The sequence below is a fragment of the Galeopterus variegatus genome, unplaced genomic scaffold (assembly GCF_000696425.1).
Source record: "Galeopterus variegatus unplaced genomic scaffold, G_variegatus-3.0.2 Scaffold4511, whole genome shotgun sequence".
Taxonomy (NCBI): domain Eukaryota; kingdom Metazoa; phylum Chordata; class Mammalia; order Dermoptera; family Cynocephalidae; genus Galeopterus; species Galeopterus variegatus.
The window spans coordinates 1-18,226 of record NW_007730622.1 but is presented as its reverse complement, the minus strand read 5'-3'; the positions used below and the strand labels follow the sequence as shown (position 1 = coordinate 18,226).

At 38.0% G+C, this 18,226-nt stretch overlaps 1 protein-coding gene and 1 long non-coding RNA gene across 2 annotated transcripts in view; both read left to right on the top strand.

Annotated features, from left to right (window-relative positions):
- The window catches only part of LOC103603227, a 10,882-nt gene extending 1,376 nt beyond the window's left edge, over positions 1 to 9,506 (top strand). Inside the window, exons 2-3 of the long non-coding RNA XR_551594.1 lie at positions 2,104 to 2,250; positions 9,385 to 9,506. This is a non-coding gene — a long non-coding RNA (uncharacterized LOC103603227). The remainder of the gene's footprint in view (positions 1 to 2,103; positions 2,251 to 9,384) is intronic.
- A 2,197-nt stretch (positions 9,507 to 11,703) lies between these two features.
- LOC103603229 (zinc finger protein 665-like) lies at positions 11,704 to 16,920 on the top strand. The gene is given in 5 exon segments (XM_008587720.1): positions 11,704 to 11,736; positions 13,903 to 15,887; positions 16,006 to 16,213; positions 16,216 to 16,686; positions 16,767 to 16,920. Coding segments are annotated over 4 exon segments (2,790 nt in total). The 5' UTR covers positions 11,704 to 11,736; positions 13,903 to 13,925; the 3' UTR covers positions 16,916 to 16,920.
- The last annotated feature ends 1,306 nt before the right edge of the window (positions 16,921 to 18,226 follow it).

Below are 18,226 nucleotides of genomic sequence, written 5' to 3'. Positions count from 1 at the left end.
CCAGCCTATGGCCAAATTTGGCATCTAGAGATGTGCTGAGAGTTCTCTATTTTCATTGTTCTTTTCTGGTCATTCAGGAATGGTTTTTCCCATATTTCTACCTTGTAAGAAAAGTGAAAATAATTGGATATGAGGAAATGTGACTTGCCCAGGGTTACATGATTTGTTGATGTTACACATCCTGACTTTTTGGCTAGCATTTTCCATTTTGCCACATTTAAGTCAAAACATGTTCTATTTTGAGATTATTTTTGTAATGCTGAAGTCAACTTAGAGCAAACATTACTGTAACATACATTGCCTTAAACATCTCTATCCTTTTTTAACTCCAGTACTTTTTTTGGATTATGTCACCTCAAAGGGTAAATAATGTAAGTATTTCCCATTTAATGTCAATAAGCTGTTCTTTAAAATCAGAACTTTTGCAGGAATATATCGGAGGCAGTTTCACATTATTTAAAATGGGAAAATTAGACTGTACTTCCCTTCTACTCAAAATCAATTTCTTAAATGTAATTAAATTGTAGTGTGCTTCAAAAAGTTCGTGGAAAGATTTTTATTCTCTTTTTATTCTATTTTTCCCCAAACTTTTGAAAATACCCTGGTACAGTGCATTACTCACTTATAAGGAACACCCTTTTTATGCTATATATTTTTAAAGTAAACAACTTGTATGTGATGTAAAAAACAAAACAATGGGCCGGCCCAGTGGCGCACTGGAGAGTGCACCGCTTGGGAGCGTGGCGGCGCTCCCGCCTAGGGTTCGGATCCCATGTGGAGACCAGTTCCCGCTCACTGGCTGAGTGCGGTGCGGGCGCAACACCAAAGGTTGCGATCCCGTTGCCGGTCCCCGGTACGGGCGCGACACCTAGGGTTGCGATCCCGTTACCGGTCAGTAAAAAAGACAAAAAGGAAACAAAACAAAACAAAACAAACAAAACTTACAGCTTAGTTTACTGATGTGCAAATAATTGTTTTTTATGAATCCCATAGCCTCTATTAGGGATAGAAATTTCACTGAAATACATGTGGTTAACGTTCATTGTGATCTTTTAAAACTTCTACCTGTGATTGTGAAGGTATATTGAACGTATTTGACTTGTAATTTCAGACTTTCTCCCCTATATAATTTTGTTAAATATGTTTTGAGTTTTGGGGACTTAGATGTATCATTCAGTATTTGCTATGTAAGAAACAAGTCATCAGCACCGCACTCTCCCGAGTGAGCCACAGGGCCGGCCCAGTGTAAGAAACAAGTCAAACCTCAATGGCTTAAAAAAACCCAGCCATCTTATTTTTTTTGAAGTTCTATGAATCCACATCTTGGGGTGCATTAAGCTGGGCAGTTCTCATTCTAGTGTTCCCTTGATTACACATTTGGATTTAGTCACCTGGTACCTTGACTGAGGCTGTTTGGTTAAAGATGGCTTCACTCACATGTCCTGTGGTTTGTGCTGACGCTTGGCTGGGCCCTGTGTCTCCCCAGCCTTCTTCACAGTTGACTGTTTAAGAGATAAGCACCAATGGCCAGTACTTTTCAAACCTATGTTTGCATGACATTTTCTAACGTGCCAGTGTTGAAAACAGGTCACATGACAAAGACTAGTTTATTGTCAGAGCTTGCTATATGAGGGCTTGGGTACAGAGAGATCAGTGTACCAGAAGAAATATAAATTATGTGTATTTTGTTTACCTATATAATCATGGGCATCGTGTGCTGGGTTACAAGATGCACACTATACAGATATTTACATACATAAAAGGAAGATGTGTTGTAATGGAAACACTTTTTGGGAGTCAGGTGTGAACTTATCAATGGGGTAACAGGTAATATAGCCAAATGATTTCTACAACACTAATTCTAGTGATGTCACAATGTGTTTTTCTTTGGTTTAAGGCATTAAGTTATATGTTTAGGTAATATTGATTCATGTTAAGTCAGTAGGCTATGTATGTTTTCATTGACCCAAAAATAAATTGTATGTAATGTGTAGCTATTAATGTACTTGTAGGTGCATCTCTAATGGGGTCTTGTTGCCCCTTATTGAGGCGTTATGGACTGTTGTCTCACAGGAAGGCTTTTTGTTTGTTTCTCTTTTTCAGCTTATAAGTAGAGAGTTTTGGGAAGGAGAATCTAGAGCCAAGCCACAACAGTTCTCTCCTTAGTCCACTCCATTCTCTTTTCTCCCAGCTATGCTGCCACAGTGTGCTATGGGTTTACAAGAGCAACAAAAGATGAATAAATCTCTGGTGAGTTTTCTGGCTATTTATTACTCAGTTTTTTTTATTGTATTATGTGAGCTTTATAGCATGTATAAATTAAAATTGAAAAGTATAGATGAGTAAAACTCAACTTGAAAGAAATGTACATTCATAAGATAAAGGTGGCATGTAGATATAGCAGTTTGCAAGACCTTAGAGTCATCCAAGTTGAATAAAAATTTTTCTCTGGTCTTTGTGATGTCGTGGAAAAAAGGCAGACAGCTTGGTTATATTATTGGAATGGAACTTGAGAAGAGAATCTGCCAAATTCTCTTCGGATATGAAGACTTGGTGGCACCAAATTCCGCAACACCATCAGTGTTAGAAAGTTTTTCACTGTTTACCTGGAAATAAACGTTTCTCACTTTCTGCAGTGGAAATTGTTACCTAGTTCTAAGGCACAAGTTGCTTAGTAAGCTTTTTATAAAGTTTCTAGAATAAATCTAGTTTCACGTGCCTTTGGAAGGCTGTACGAGATTCACAGGCAAAACCTAGAATGATAACCTAAATTACAGTCAAATTCAATGACTATTCTCTAGTCTTTTTCTAACTTGAGTCTTCTACTACATTTTGAGCTACTGTTCATGATATTCTCCTGGAAATTCCTCTGTGTTAGTTTATTAGTTTCTCTCATGACTTCACTGATGGTTTTTGCTCTTTTCTCCTGAATTCTTCTACTTTCTTCTTTATAACATAGCTTATCAAAGTGCTTCATCCTGGGCCCTGTTTTTCTCATGTGAAATTCTTTCTCACTGATTCAGTCCTCTGTAGTTTGCACTCTTCTTTGTCTCCAGGTTGTACTTCTTCCCTAGTCTTTTGATCATAGGTTTGTGGCTATTCAAAATGCACCTCAAGGGTTGGCCCGGTGGCGCACTGCTACAGTGCGCCGCTTGGGAGCGCAGCAGCGCTCCCGCCAAGGGTTCGGATCCCACATACAGACCGGCCGCTCACTGGCTGAGCGAGGTGCGGGTGCAACACCGAGGGTTGCGATCCCGTTGCCGGTCCCGGTCTGGTACGGGCGCGACACTGAGGGTTGCGATCCGTTGCCGGTCACGAAAAAAGACAAAAAGGAAACAAACAAACAAACAAAAAAACCCAAAATGCACCTCAAGGGGCTGGCTTGTTAGCATAGATGTTTAAATCATGGTGTTTTAACACCAAGGTCAAGGGTTCTGATCTCTGAACCAGCCAGCTGCCAGGAAAAAAACCCAAAATATCACCTCAAGGTCAATAAATCTAAAATTAAAACTACTTCCCCTTCTTCTGTTATATGTGTTTTCACTACCACAGAACCACTGACACAAGCCACCAAAATGAAATTTTTCCTGGACTCCTCCCTGTTTCTTGGGTCTAATTTTATCTTGTGTTACTTCCTGCTACTTTTGTTTGTTTGGTCTTTTCATTTTATTCTGATTTCTATATACACTGCCAGTATAGGAGGAGATGTTTGTACTCATAAAGACAGTAACTTTGTTCCACTAGAAATATCATTCTTGTAAAAACCTGAAGGAAATGTTTGCTGGGCTGTGAGGTTCAATCCTTGGTGACCTATGCTTCTAGCCAGCACCTGTGGTGACATCCTTAGGAGTCCATGGAGAGAAAGCCTTCAGGAGTTACTGGGACATGTTTGAACAATGGTCAGTAAAACGACATGGAATAATAAAAACAGAAAGTACAAATTTTCTTAATGTTTACCTTTTGCTTCTATAAATTTACATCAGTGATTCTATTTGTAGTTTTTCTTAATGTACAGTTATCTGTTTGCAGTTGAATATGACCCAACATGTTTTTAAACTTTCTTACAGTTTGTGTTTTATTCTTCTCCTATTTCAGGTAATTACTTAAAAATGAATGAGAAAAATGGGTGTGTGCGTTAGTCATCAATATGTTTTTAAAGTAGAACTGTAGCTAACAGCTAGTTAAGAACAAAAACTGACAAACCAGTTAACTGAACATTTACATTCACAGTCATAGTTTGAGACCTAACAGAAGATGTGAAATGCTTTCATTCTTTGTTTTGAATCTAACATTCAGTGTGAACCTACACTCTTCATGTTTCAAATCAAAGTACTACCTAAGGTCTCTAATAACTTTTTTGGCGTTCCAGTGATCTGCTGTGCAGGAAAGTGTCACAAAGCTTCATGGCTTAAAATAAGAACATCTTCTTATTACATGTCACAGTGTTTTGAGTCAGTAAACTGGACAGGGTGGTGTGGGTTCGCTGCTACACAATGTCTCTTCTCCGAGCTGGAAGAACTCTAGTGGCTGGGAACACTGAGCAGACATCCAGCCCTCTCTTTGTGGCCATGTTGGACTTCCTCACAGAGTGGCATTCTCAGGGTAGTCAGGTTTATCTGGCTTCTGCCACAACAAGTGTCCAAGAGGCCCAGGCAGAAGCTGCAAGGATTCTTGTTATCTCCACTCAGATACCAAAGCATCTCTTCCAATGTATTCTTGTAGTCAGGCACATCACTATGACCAGCCTTGATTCAAGTGGAAGGCAATTAGATTCCACCTGTCAATAAGAAGAATAGCAAGACTTTGCAGCACTGTTGAATAGACCACAGTCTGTTCTCTGACCATAAATTTCTACTGCATGCAAAATGTACTTTGCCCCTCTCAAGAGCCCTAGAGATATTTTGCCACTGTGCAGTTGACAAAAAACGAAACTAAATAAGCTCCAGTGTCCTGTCATCTTTTAAACACACATCCAGCTTACAGTGAACAGTCAGGCATGACCATGTGTGTACTTTTCTTCAGACAGGGTTGGTGAGAAGGGGCAGCACGCTGAGGGCACTGGTCTGAGTAGTTACATGTTCCCATCAGGCACCTGCTTTAGTATTTCATTAGTGCCCAGTCCTGTCCCTGGAAAGGATAATTTGTGCCTCTTCACTGTGTCTTCTGGGCTCTCCCCATTCTCTGTCAATCCCTTTTCCTTGAATGCCTCAGTTTGTTGTTGACTGACTTTCTTTACCTATTTTTGGTTAATATATGTTGGATCCAATGTCCTTTTTTTACTTTTTTCTGACTCTGGCATTTTGATACAGAAAATTATCTGGTGTATTCACTGCCATAAAAACATGGGTTTCCATTGTGCTAAAATCCATTAGACCAACCCCCACACATTCTGAATCAGGCCCTTTGTTCTCTGACCTCCCCTTCTGATGGAGTTTCGATGTGTTGTCCTCTCCAAAACTCATGTGGAAATTTGATCTCCAGTGTGGCAGTGTTGGAAACTGATTGAGTCATGGGGGCAGATCCCTCATGAATGGATTAATGCTCTCCCTGGGGGAGGGGGGATTAATGAGTGAGTTCTTGGTCTATTAGTTCCTGTGAGAGCTCGTTGCTTAAAAAGACCCTGGCACCTTCTCTCTCTCTCTCTTGCTTCCTCTCGCCATGTGATCTGCTTGTACCCGCCGGCTGCCTGCCCCTTTCCACCATGAGTAGAAGCAGCCTGAGGCCTATGCCAGATGTGGCTGTCCCAGAATCGTAAGCTGTTTTCCTTATAAATTACCCAGTCTCAGGTATTTCTGTTATAGCAACACAAACGGACTAAAACACCTTCTCTCCAAGGTGGCTATTTCCTTTGAAGTTTTATTGTTTACTAGGCACTATCTGTGTGTCAGATCCTAAGGTACTTAGAAAAAGAGGAATATTTTTGGTCTTTTATCTTTTTTGGAAAACAGTGGATTTGATCCTTGCCACAAAAACAGTTTGAAAATATTTTTCTGGGAGAAATGGATGGAAAATAGTTTTATTTGAAACTCAGCAAGTCCTGGCTCCTTCATATTTTCTCTAAATTCTGTTTGAATATTGAACATCCTTCTTTTATTTTCTTACTGACAGAGAGAGGGGGCCAGGTAGCACTTTTCCTTTGTGCCCAAAAGTCTCCTTTGGCAGACCCTGAGACAGTGAGATACCCTTTCCTTTTTCCATATTGTGGGAAGTGGTAGTGTGGCCCACATCTTTCAGTGTTCCATTTATTTCTAGTAATGTAATTTGTCTTGAAGATTCTTTTGTTGGTATCAATATTTCCACTTAAGCTTTTCATAATTTGTGTTGCTATGTTAGATATGTTTTCATTATTTTACTTTTAGTCTGTTTGTATTTCAAATGTAGTTCTCTGGACAACATATTGTTGGGTCTTATTTTCCTATCAAATCTGACAGTCTTTGCCTTAAATAGAATATTTAATGCAATTCCATTTAAACTTATTATTGTTAAGGTTTAATTTAAGTGTGCTCTTTTGCCATTTTGCATTTGTATTTGCCTCATCTGTCTTTTAATCATCTGCTTTTCATTTTCTAACTTTTTTATGAACTCTTAAAAAATATTTTATTTTGGTTCAGCTATTGGCTTTTAAAATAGTTTATTTTTAATTTTGGTAAAAAGCATATAGCATAAAATTTACCATTTGAATCATTTCTTTTTTTGTTGTCTTTTTCCGTGTCCGGCAATGGATCGCAACCCTCAGTGTCGCTCCCGTACCAGACCAGGACCGGCAACGGGATCACAACCCTCGGTGTTGCCCCCGCGCCTCGCTCAGCCAGTGAGCGGGAACCGGTCTATATGTGGGATCCGAACCCTCGGCGGGAGCGCCGCCACACTTCCCAAGCGGCGCACTAGGGCAGTGCTCCACCAGGCCGGCCCTTGAATCATTTCTTAACCTTCATGTACTTTAAAGTATATCGACACTGTTGTGCAGGAGATACCCACAAGTTTTTTATCTTGGAAAATTGAAACTCTATATCCATTAAATGGCAGCTCCCAATTTCCCCCTTTTCCCAGCCACTGGCAACCACCATTCTACTTTGTGTTTCTAACACTTTGACTTTTATCAGTGGTGGGATCATACAATACTTGTCATTTTGTGAGTGGCTTATTTCACTTTGCATAATGTCCTTAAGGTTCCATGTTATAGCATGTGTCAAGATTTCCTTTCTTCTTAAGGTTAGATATTATTTCTTTGTATGTATATACCACATTTTATTTATCCATTCGTTCATGGCTGAACATTTCGGTTGCTTTCACCTCTTAACTCTGAGTAATGCTGTTGTGTACACAGGTGTGGAAATATCTTTTTGAGATTCTGCTATTAATTATTTTGGATATATACACAAAACTTGGATTTATGATTCCTATGGTAATTCTATTTTTAATTTTTTGAGAAGTCAGTGTACTATTTTTTTTTTAATAGGGGCTGCATCACTTTATATACTCCCATAAAGTGTACAAAGTTTCCATTTTGCCAATACTTATTTTGTATTAGGTGTGAAATGATACATCATTGTGGTTTTGCACTTCTCTAGTGATTAATGATGTTAAGCGTCTTTCCATGAGCTTGTTAGACATTTGTATATCTTCTTTGTAGAAATGTCTGTTGAAGCCCTTTGCTTATTTTTTAATCAGACTATTTGTTTTGTTTAGTTGTAGGTGTTTTTAAAATGTATTGTTGATGTAAATTTCTTATGAGGTAGATAATTTTCAACTTTCTTTTCTCTTTTTTGAGTTGCTAATGTAAATAGTATTGTGTTTTTTGTTTTACTTTTTTTTTTCCTTTTTGTCTTTTTTTTCATGACCAGCAATGGGATTGCAACCCTCGGTGTCGCGCCCGCACCGCGCTCAACCAGTGAGCGGACCGGTCTCTATATGGGATCTGAACCCTCGGCGGGAGCGCCGCCATGCTCCCAAGCACTGCACTCTACTGAGTGCACCACCGGGCCGGCCCTGTTTTACATTTTACTTGGTCATTGCTGGGGTATAGAAAAGTGATTGACTTTTGTATATTAATGTTGTATCATTCAACCTTGCTGTAATCAGTTATTAATTCCAGAAGGTTTTCTATTTACTTGCTAGGATATTTTATACAGATAACTATATCATCTGCAACTAATGACAATTTTATTTCCCAATCTGTAAATCTTTTATTTTAGTTCTTTGTGTTATTGCACTACCCAGTACTTTTAGTGTGATGTTGAAGGAGCGATGAGAGGATCCATTCTTGCTTTGTTCCTGATTATCTGGGAAAGCTTTGAGTTTCTCACCATTAAGGATGATGTTAGGTGCAGTTTCCTGTAGATAATCTTTATTAAGTTGTGATGTTCACCTCTATTCCTAGTTTACTGAGAACTTTTATTATAAATTGATGCTGTATTTTTTCAAATCCTTTTTTTCTGCATCTATTGATGTGATCATGTAATTTTTTGTTTTTTCTTGTTAGTATTTTCATGTTATCAATTACATTAATTGATGTTCATATGTTGAACCACCCTTGCCTACCTAGGATAAATACCTCTTGGTCATGGTGCATAATTCTCTTTAGACATTGATTATGTTTGCTAATATTTTATTGAGCTTATTTGCATGTATGTTCATGAGAGGTAACAGTTTGTAGTTTTCTATTCTCATTACATCTTTGTCTGGTTTTAGTACTGAGGTAATGCTTTTCTCATACAATGAGCTGGGAAATACTTCTACTCTCTGCAATAGATTGTAGGAAGGAGGTATATTTTCTTCCTTAAATGTTGGCTTCAGTTCTGCTGTGTACACGTCTGGGCCAGGTGCTTTCTGTTTTGAGCATTATTATTTTCTCAATTTTCATAAAAGATACAGGCCTATTTACATTGTGTATTTTTGTGTGTGTGAGTTTTGGTAAACTGTCCTTTAAGGAGTTGGTCTGTTTCAAGTAGGATGTGAAATGTGTGCGGAGTTGTTCACAGTATTTATTATTTGTTTAATGTCCACAGCATCTGTAGTGATGTCCTGTCATTCATTTCTCATATTAGTAATTTCTGTCTTGTGCTCATAATCTTTTTAGTTAGCCTGGCTATAGTCTTATCAATTTTATTGTTCTTTTTAACAAATCAACTTTTCAGAGGTTTATTTTTTCTCCAGATTTTCATTTTCAATTTTATTTCTGTTCTAGTTTTTATGTATTTTCTTCTGCTTCCTTTCAATGTAATTAGCTCTTTTTTCCCCCTTGTTTCCAAAGGTGGAAACATAGATTACTGATTTTAGATTTTTTTGTTAACATACACATTCAGTGTCATAAAAATTTGTGAGAACACTGTTACTTCTGTATCCTACAAAGTTTGGTGTCATTTTCTCTTTTTTTTCTTCCAGTGGCTGTCCAGTATGGGAATCGAAATCCTTGACTTTGGCATTACAAGGCTGTGCTCTAACCAAGTGAGATAACTGGTCAGCCCCATTTTCACTTTCATGTATTAAAAATATTTTTAATTTTCTTGGTTTCTCATTTTTTTCTTTTTTTAGCCAATGTATTAGAGTGTGTTTTTTTTTTTTTTTTTTTAAAGATGACCGGTTAGGAGATCTTAACCCTTAACTTGGTGTTGTCAGCACCACACTCACCCAGTGAGCGAACCGGCCATCCCTATATGGGATCCGAACCCAGGGCCTTGGTGTTATCAGCACCGCATTCTACCGAGTGAGCCACGGGCCAGCCCAGAGTGTGTTGTTTAATCCCACTCTATTTGGGGATCTTGTAGTCATTGCTCTGTTACTAATTTCTAGTTTAATTCTTTTGTGGTCTGAGAGCACATATTGTATGATTTCTATTTTAATTTTCCTAACGTGCATTATGTGAATCTGAATATGGTCTTCTTATTGATTTTTTTTATGTGAGTTTGAGAAGAATGTCTATTCTGTTGTTGTTGGAAGAAGTACTTTGTAGATATCCATTATATCCAGATCATGTTATTGAGTTTAACTGTGTCTTTTATGGTTTTCTGTCTGCTGAATTGGTTCATTTTTGATAGAGGGTGTTGAAATCTCCAGTTTTGATGGTGGGTTCTTCTATTTCTCCTTGAACTTCTATTAGGTTTGGTGTCACGTAGTTTGACGATCTATTGTAAGGCACATACACATTAAGAAATGTATTCTGGGAGAATTAACTCCTGTATTATGATGCAGTGCCACTTTTTCTTCCCCTCTATCATGTGTTTAAAGATAAAGTGTTTCTGCAGATTCTGTACTTGTTCTTTTTTTATTTTCAACCTCAGGTTCATTCACTCTGATGTCTTCATATAACATGGAAATTTTGATACTTTTCAAATCTTTGTTGTCAGCTTAACTTTCTCTCTTAAATGCTGGAATCGTACAACCAATTGCCACTTGAACATTTCCACAGATATTTCAAGTATTATGTATTCAAGTCTGTTTCACTTTTGCTCGTTACATTTTTCTCCCATTTTTCAAACTTTGCTTTGCAGTGCCAGGACCTAACTAGCTGTGCTTAGGTTGATAGCCTGAGAGTAAAACTCTTCTTTTTAATTTCTGCACAGCAAATTACTACCATGTTCTGTTTCTGCTTTTTCATTCCCTGTTTCTTTTTTATAGTGTTAAGTCTCTCTTCTGTGTACTTATTTCTCTATGTTGTTCTCTATGTTGTAATGTAGTTGGTCTTCTTTCACCCTGTTTTCCTTTTCCCTCTGACTCTCCCTAAAAGCCTTTTCCATTCCCCTTGCAGTGAATGACTATTAAAATGCACATAAAGTTATGTATTTACAGGACCACATTATTTGCACCCTGTGGTTTAGAAAGTTGCAGTGTACAACCTGGTGTGGACACAAGCAATCCTTTGGCACATAGGAAGGAAATTTTGCAATGCCTTTTTAATGTACTTTTAATTCATAAGTAATTAAAAAATGATAACTACATTAAATGTTTTACTGTTTGAAATAGGTCCCATACTTAAGTGCAGAATCATTCTATAATCAGTTGCTTTAATATTGCTTTTCCCTTATGCTGCCCAAGATCATTCACTCAGACATGGTGCTGTGTGTAGTTCCATTAATGTGGGGTGTGTTCTTTGTGTTCTTGTGACTGGACTTTTGCTGTTGCCTCATATTCATGAGACCATGCAGTTCACTTGGAAGAGTTTAACATCTTTGGCATTTGAGTGAAGTGCAAACTGAGTACAAAATAAAACTGTTTTCTATTTTTTTCTTATGCCAGTCTATATTGAACTTGTGTTTAAATTTGTTCATCTAACTCAGTATTTCAAGTATGTATTTATACCTATGTCTTCATGCCTGTTTATACTCTCCTTGGAAGAGCAAAATTTCATTCACACTTTTATCACTAGCAAGAAGGATATTTCTTAAGGTATAAACTAAGTTTTGTTTTATTATTTTTATTAATTGATAACTTATTACAGTACCAGGATATTTATACTTTGATTTTTCTTCTTCCCATTCTGTGGAGTACAACAAAGTGGCATCTTATATAAGACACATACAACACATGCACACACAGAGGTGTGAACTCCCAGATTTCTGTTTTGTGACCCAGAAATGTTGACTTGAGTGGAGAACAATGTGTCATTCCAGGACTTGGTATCATTTGAGGATGTGGCTGTGGACTTCACCTGGGAGGAGTGGCAGGACCTGAATGATGCTCAGAGAGCTTTGTATAGGGATGTGATGCTGGAGACCTACAGCAACCTGGTGTCACTGAGTGAGTAAAACTCTCCAATAACTTTCAGGAGAAACAGTTTCTTATTTGTTCATAAATATAGGAACCATTTATAGGGTTTTATGCTATTTTGGTGAGATTACATTTGTTGGAAAAGTGTGCTCTCTCTCATGAGGTTCAAATTGGCCTCTTTATTGCACAACGTCTGAAGCTGAGCTCTTGCGATTCTTCCAAGGATCAGACTTAGCACTTTTACAAAGTACTACATTACTTCCCATTAACAGAATACTGCATTAACAAAGCTGAGGTGATTGTCAAGTTAGAAGGAGCAGAGCCATGGACAATAGAAGAATGCCCAAACCAGATCCCGCAAGATTTGTCAGCACATACAGTGCAGAAGCCAAAAAAAGTAAAGCACATTAGATGTTGGAAGTGTTCAGCTGTTTCTAGCAATCTTTCCTCCAAGTCCCAGACTTGAGGATGGCTCATCTGCAATCCCGTATTACATAATCTCCAAGGTGGGGTGTCCCCTGTACATCCCAATATTTTATTTGGCTGAATCTGTTTTGTATGTACCCCAAATCTTAATTCCTAAATTTCTCTTCTTTGACAGTTATTTTTCCTATTTTGCTTTATTAACATTTTCAGTTGTACTTGTCCTTCAACTCTCATGTACATTTTTTTCATACTGTATCTGTTTGTTTTCTGTTGTTTCTGACAATACCTGCAACTGGGTAATTTATAAAGAAAAAAATCTTTTTCTTACAAGTCTGTTCTGGAGGCTCAGCATTCCAAGGTCAAGGGGTTGCATCTGGTGAGGGCCTGTGTTCTGGTGGGGACTCTTCACAGAGTCCCAAAGTAGTGCAAGATATCACATAGCAATTCACTAATAGGAAAAGAGGTACAGCAGTGAGCCTTGTACCACCACATCAAAAATCATGAAGTTGAGGAAGTTTTCCCTGCATGGGAGAACAAAAGGGGTGGTCCTTGACTTTGAAGGAAAACCAGAAGATTCTGGGTGCCAAGACCATGTGAACTAAGGGTTCCATGTTGAGGGGATAAGATTGTTGATTGGGAGTGGAGTTCATAGTTAGCAGTTTTCTGTTTTCTTCATGGAAATCATTCGGAAAAAAACCAAAATGAGAAATGTGCAGGAGATTTGTTTTTTGAGAATAGAAGACCACCAAAACTTCACTACACAAAAGATTTCATAAGAAATAAATTATCAAGTGGTGGTCCATGTACCAGAAATTGGGAATAGAATACAAGTTGATTTGAGAAGGAGTCAGAAGAACCTCTTCCAAAGATGGTGGGAACAGCCTTGGATACAGAACCAAATATTTTAGAACAGAAGTGGGTGTTTAGGGTGGAGAAGTAATGTTTCCTTTATTCTAATGGTTTATGAGAAGCAGAGGAAGTCAGGTTAAATGAAAAACTTGGAGGAAGCTATCTTTATGTAGGGTGGAGAAAAGGATATTTTATTCTTTGAAAAACTTCCACATTCCTATAGCCATTTTCTAAGGAAGAAGTGTAAAGCATATAAACATAAACGCAAAATCCTTATCCTCAGCCATGTTCCTGCACATGTGATAAAAAATTGGCTCACTTCCATACCCGAAAGTGGCTGATGATGGAAAACCTAGCCATCTTCATTGTGAAATAATGAGAAAATAGCAGCAGCAGACACCCTTTGTTGTAAAAATGAAGCAGAGAAAATGGTGTAAAAAAATGAAAGGTGCTTAGTTGAAAACTACATGTAGGCAGAAAATAAAAATTCTTAAATGTTTACTCAAATTAAAATTTAAAAATGAACAAAGAGGGAAAGGAAAACATGATATAACATTAGAAAATACTACAATATTGGGCCGAGCCCATGGCGCACTCAGGAGAGTGCGGCACTGGGAGTGCAGCAGCGCTCCCTCCGTGGGTTCGGATCCTATATAGGGATGGCCGGTGTACTCACTGGCTGAGTGCGGTGCGGCTGGTCTCAAAAAAAAAAAAAGAAAGAAAGAAAGAAAAGAAAATACTACAATATTACATTGTCAGTAAGAAAAAATTCCATAAACTCATGAAACCAACATCCATTATTGATTTCTTAATAAAATCTTTTGTCACTAGGATTGGAAGGCACTTTTGTACCTTTACTTGAGCAATCAATGAGATATGCTTCTGTGTGGTTCATTAATAGTTTTTTTTTTCTCATTTCAGATGTCCAGGTAGATGATGACCTCATGGAGAGGAACCAAGAAAGTCATGGTAGTAGATGCTTGCAGCAAATTGTAATCACCAACAGCAACACATCAGCTGAGGAGAAAGTTGTGTTAGGAAAATCATTTTATTTGAATTCATATCATGTTTTAAATCAGATTATACATAATGGAAAGTATTCAGGAAAGGGAAATGAGTTTTACATATGTCAGAATGCACTTTTTCCTAGAGAGGCTGATGAGATGCCTGCTGGAAAGAAATCTAATGACGATCATATAACTGGAAAATTGCCCAGACATCATGAGTATCTTAGTCAGCATCCCAATATTCAAACTGGGAAGCAGACTTTAGAATACAGTGGAAAAGGGAAATCCTCCAAGACAGAGGCAATAATATTTACACATAAAAAGATTGATGTGGATGAGACCGCCTATAAGTATAATGAATATGGGAAAGGTAAGTCAGCTGTCATTGTCCAAGAAATAAATCAGGTAGAAAGGAAAACTCTTCAATGTGGTATATGTGGGGAAATGTTCTGTGAAAAGTCTGGACTGACTAAACATCAGATTATGCACACAGGAGAGAAACACTATAAATATCCTGAATGTGAGAAATCTTTTGTTAAGAAACTGTACCTTACCTCCCATCAAGGAACACCTATACAGGAGAATCTTTATGGTTGTAACGAACAGGAGAAAAATTTTTGTCAGAAGTCAGACCTTACAATGCTTCAGGGAACTTACACAGGAGAACTGTACTATGGAAGTATTAACTGTGGAAAAAACTTCTGTGAGCATTCACTCCTAAGCCATCCTGAGAGAATACACCCAGGTGAGAAACCATATGAATGTAGAGAATGTACAAAATTTTTCTACCATGTGTCAGCCCTCCCTGTATATCAGAGAGTTCACACAAGTGAGAAACCGTGTAAAGAACATAAAAATACATTTTATAGTAATAAATGTGGTAAAACCTTTCTCCAGAATTCACACTGCAGCAGTCATCAGAGAATTCATCCTGGTGAGAAACCATGTGAATGTAAGGAATGTGGAAAAACTTTTAATGAACACTCAAGCCTCAGCATTCATCCCACAGCTCACACAGGTGAGAAACCACATGAATGCAGAGAATGTGGAAAAGCTTTTAGCCGAAAGTTTTCCTTAAGTGTTCATCAGAGAACTCACACAGGTGAGAAACCATACGAGTGCAAAGACTGTGGAAAAGCTTTTAGCCACAAGTCAAGCATCAGGAAGCATGAGAGAATTCACACAGGTGAGAAACCATATGAATGTCGAGAATGCGGAAGAGCTTTTAGCCGAAAATCAAGCCTCAGCAATCATCAGAGAAACCACACAGGCGAGAAACCATATGAATGTAGAGAATGTGGAAAGTCTTTTAGCCTAAAAGCAAGCTTCAGCACTCATCAGAGAACTCACACAGGCGAGAAACCATACGAGTGCAAAGAATGTGGAAAAGCTTTTAGCCACAAGTCAAGCATCATGAAGCATGAGAGAATTCACACAGGTGAGAAACCGTATGAATGTAAAGAATGTGGAAAGGCTTTTAGCATGAAGTCATACTTGAGCATTCATCAGAGAACTCACACGGGTGAGAAACCATATGAATGTAAAGACTGTGGGAAACCTTTTGCCTATAAGTCGGACATCAGGCAGCATGAGAGAATTCACACAGGTGAGAAGCCATATGAATGTAAAGACTGTGGAAAAGCTTTTACCCACAAGTTATCCTTCAGCCTTCATCAGAGAATTCATACAGGTGAGAAGCCATATGAATGTAGAGAATGTGGAAAAACTTTTATCCAAAAGTCATGCCTCAGTGTTCATCAGAGAATACACACAGGTGAGAAACCATATGAATGCAAAGAATGTGGGAACACTTTTAACCAGAAGTCACACCTCATTAGGCATCAGAAAATTCATACAAGTGAAATACCAGATGGATGTAACGAATGTACAGAATTTTTCTAACATGAGTCACCTCTTACTGTATATCAGAGTTCACACAAATGAGAAACCATGTAAAGAATATTAAAAAAAAATTTACAGTAATGTCCCCCAAAAGTCACACTGCCACAGTCACCAGAGAATTCACACAGGTGAGAAACCATGTGAACTTAAGGAATGTGAAAAAACTTTTAACCAAAAGTCAAGCCTCACCATTCAGCAAAGGAGTCACATGGGTGAGAAACCATATGAATGTATAGACTGCGGGAAAGATTTTACCCACAATGCAGGCATCAGGAATCATGAGAGAATTCACACAGGTGAGAAACCATATGAATGTAGAGAATGTGAAAACCTTTAAGCCAGAAGACAGGCCTCAGCAGGCATGAGGTAATTCATACACATGAGAAACCATATGAATGTAAAACTGTGGGGAACCTTTTGCCCACAAGTCAGACATCAGGCAGCATGAGAATTCACACAGGTGAGAAACCATATGAATGTAAAGACTGTGGAAAAGCTTTTACCCACAAGTCATCCTTCAGTAGGCATCAAAAAATTCAAACGGGTGAGAAACCATATGAATGTAAAGACTGTGGAAAAGCTTTTACCCACAAGTCATCCTTCAGTAGGCATCAAAAAATTCAAACGGGTGAGAAACCATATGAATGTAAAGACTGTGGAAAAGCTTTTACCCACAAGTCATCCTTCAGTAGGCATCAAAAAATTCAAACGGGTGAGAAACCATATGAATGTAAAGACTGTGGAAAAGCTTTTACCCACAAGTCATCCTTCAGTAGGCATCAAAAAATTCAAACAGGTGAGAAACCATATGAATGTAAAGACTGGAAGAGCTTTTACCCACGTCAGACATCCGGAAGCAGGAGGGAATTCACACAGGTGAGAAACCATACAAATGCAAAGAATGTGGAAAAGCTATTAACCAAAAGTCACACCTCAGCCATCAAAGAATTCACATAGGTGGGAAACCATGTGAATGTAAGGAATGTGGGAAAACAGTTTACTGGAACTCACGACAATATACATGAACAAATTCACACGTGGGAAAGTCCCAGTTAATGTAATGACTGGGAGAAAGTTTTGGCATAAATCACGTCATGTTTCATCAGAGAACTCACACCAAAAAGAAGCCCTATAAATGCACAACTATCCCTTGGTATTGGAGGGTGGTTCCAGGAGTCTGTTGATGAAGGCACTTGCAAAGGATGACACTCCTTCTATAAATGGTGTACTGTTTCAATATTACCTAAGAACCTTTTCCCATGTCCTTTACATCTTGAGTAGAATGTATTACTGAATACAGAAGAATTCCTTATAAATAGTTGTTATGCTGTGTTGTTTTTAATTATTGTAGTTTTTATTTTCATTTTTATACGTGGTTGAATCAGATGTGCAACCCTCAGATATAGAAAGGGAGTCAATAATTCTGAAAACATTTTTTTTATTATTTTTATTTTGTCAATATACAATGTACTTGATTATTATGTCCCATCATCGAAACCTCCCTCCCTCCTCCCTCTCCCCCCTCCCACCCGAGTGTGTCCCCTCCATTTGCTTGTTGTAAGAACTTAAAAAAAAAATTGTGGTTGTTATATCTTCCTCTTCCCCCCCCTGGTTTTTTTGTTTTGTTTTTGTTGTTGTTGTTTGGTTTTGTGTGTGTGTGTGAGAGTGTGTGTGTGTGTATATGTATGTATGTGAATTGATTCATTCACCTTTAGCTCCCTCCAATAAGTGAAAACATGTGGTATTTCTTTTTCTCTGCCTGACTCTTTTCACTTAATATTATTCTTTCAAGATACATCCATGTTGTTGCAAATGGCAGTATTTCATTCTTTTTTATAGCTGAGTAGTATTCACCACATTTTCTGTATCCACTCATCCCATGATGGACATTTGGGCTGATTCCAGCTCTTGGCTATTGTGAAGAGTGCTGCAATGAACATTGGGGAACAGGTATACCTTCGACTTGATGATTTCCATTCCTTTGGATATATTCCCAGCAGTGGGATAGCTGGGTCACATGGTAGATCTATCTGCAATTGTTTGAGGAACCTCCAAACCATTTTCCATAGGGGTTGCAACATTTTGCATTCCCACCAACAATGTATGAGAGTTCCTTTTCGCGTGTAACCTAGGAAATATTTATTCAATCAACAAAAAATATTAGAACTTGCTATATTTGTATATCTTTCTTAGAGAATTGCCTGCTTAGCTCTTTTGCCCATTTTTTAAATTGGGTTGCTTGTTTTTTTCTTGTAAAGTTATTTGAGTTCCTTAGATATTCTGGATATTAGTCCTTTGTCGGATGTATATTTTGCAAATATTTTCTCCCACTCTGT